Source organism: Neopelma chrysocephalum, unplaced genomic scaffold, assembly GCF_003984885.1.
Source record: "Neopelma chrysocephalum unplaced genomic scaffold, ASM398488v2 Primary Assembly neopelma1_254, whole genome shotgun sequence".
NCBI lineage: Eukaryota > Metazoa > Chordata > Aves > Passeriformes > Pipridae > Neopelma > Neopelma chrysocephalum.
The window spans coordinates 16,078-17,966 of NW_020897916.1; the positions used below are offsets into that span (position 1 = coordinate 16,078).

Sequence of the window (1,889 nt, forward strand, 5' to 3'; positions counted from 1 at the left end):
CACGAGAAGCTGCCCATGAGGTTCACCCAGAAGGCCCTGGACAAGTCCTCGGGTAAAGCCGCGCCCGTCAACGTCTCGCTGGTTCTTGCCGACGTGGCCGGGGCGTGTTACTGAAAATTCCGGGTTTTTACCTGGTTTTTAGGCAAAAATTGCACTTTTCAAAACAAAAAAATAAACTTTTTCACCACCGAAAAATTCAGATTTTTTTGGCCAAAATTCGCTCCGAAAGTTGGGTTTTCCCGCCAAAAACGTCCCAAAAATGACCTTCTTTCACCCCAAAACAACCACTTCTTGCCCCAAAAAGCGATCATTTTTCACCCCAAAATGACCTTCATTCAACCCCAAAATGACCATTTTTGTCCCCAAAATGACCATTTTTCCCACCAAAAAGTTATCATTTTATGTCTCCAAAATGACCATTTTTTGCCCCAAAAGTCACCATTTTTCCCTCCAAAAATGACTATTTTTCACTCTCAAAATAACCATTTTTCACTCCCAAAATTGATCATTTTTCACTCCCAAAATGACCCTTTTTCACTCCCAAAATGACCATTTTTCACCCCCAAAACAACCACTTTTCTACTCCAAAATGACCATTTTTCACCCCCAAAATGACCATTTTTCGCTCCCAAAATGACCCATTTTACCCCAAAAAAGACCATTTTTTCACCCCAAAACCAACCATTTTTCACCCCAAAAATGACCCTTTTTCACTCCCAAAATAATCATTTTTCAGTCCAAAACCAACCATTTTTCACTCCAAAACCGACCATTTTTCGACTCCAAAATGACCATTTTTTGTACCCAAAACAACTATTTTACATCCCCAAAATGACCATTTTTCGCTCCCAAAACGACCATTTTTCGACTTCAAAATGACCATTTTTCACCTCAAAACGACCGTTTTTCCCGCCAAAAATGACCTTTTTTTGCCCCAAAACCAACAATTTTTCACCCCAAAACAACCATTTTTCCTGCCAAAATTGACCATTTTTTGCTCCCAAAACCGACCATTTTTCACTCCCAAAGTCACCATTTTTTTCCGCCAAAAACGACCATTTTTCGCTCCCAAAATGACAATTTTTCACCCCAAAAATGACCATTTTTCACCCCAAAAATGACCATTTCACCCCCAAAAACAACCCATTTTTTCGCCTCAAAACAACCGTTTTTCACGTGCAAAATTATCATTTTACACCCCCAAAAATGACCATTTTTCACCCAAACCCAATCATTTTTCGCCCCAAAAATGACCTTTTTTTGCCCCCAAAATGACAACTTTTCCCACCAAAAAATGACCATTTTTCACTCCAAAAACGTGGCTTTTTTGACCCCCAAAATTATCATTTTACACCCCAAAACCCGCCTCCCCCCACCCCCAAAAATTCACTTTTTCCCCCCAAAATTCCCCCAAAAAACTGGGAAAAAAAAAACAATAAAAGGAATTTTCTGGAAAAGCGGCTCCGGGGCCTCCTGGGGGGGGGGGGGGGGGGAATTTTGGGGTGAAATCCGGGAATTTGGGGATTTTCCGGCTCCGGAAGTTGCGTCGTTGCGTCCGATCCCTAAAAACGGGGAAAACACCCAAAATCCCTCATTTTAGTCCCAAAATTGTCCCGAATTGACCAATTTCCTCCATTTTCTCCCCAAAATGGAAAGAATTTACCCAAATTTCCCCATTTCCCCCCAAATTTGTCCAATTTCCCTCATTTCTGCCCCAAATTTGCCCAAATTTGCCCTATTTTCTCCCAAAATTGCCCAAATTTCCCCAAACTGCCCAAATTTCCCCAAATTGCCCAAATCCCCTCATTTCTGCCCCCAAATTGCCCAAATTTGCCCCAAATCTGCCCAAATTTCCCCATTTTCCCCCAAATCCCCAATTCCCCCATTTC

General features: G+C 41.8%; 1 gene segment (V, D, J or C); it reads left to right on the plus strand.

The window, feature by feature from the left end:
• Nucleotides 1-1,889, plus strand: part of LOC113977735 — a 20,676-nt gene that overhangs the window by 15,923 nt on the left and 2,864 nt on the right. Inside the window, 1 exon segment of the C gene segment in view lies at nucleotides 1-15. This exon segment is cut by the window's left edge and continues 338 nt beyond it. Coding sequence covers nucleotides 1-15 — 15 coding nt within the window.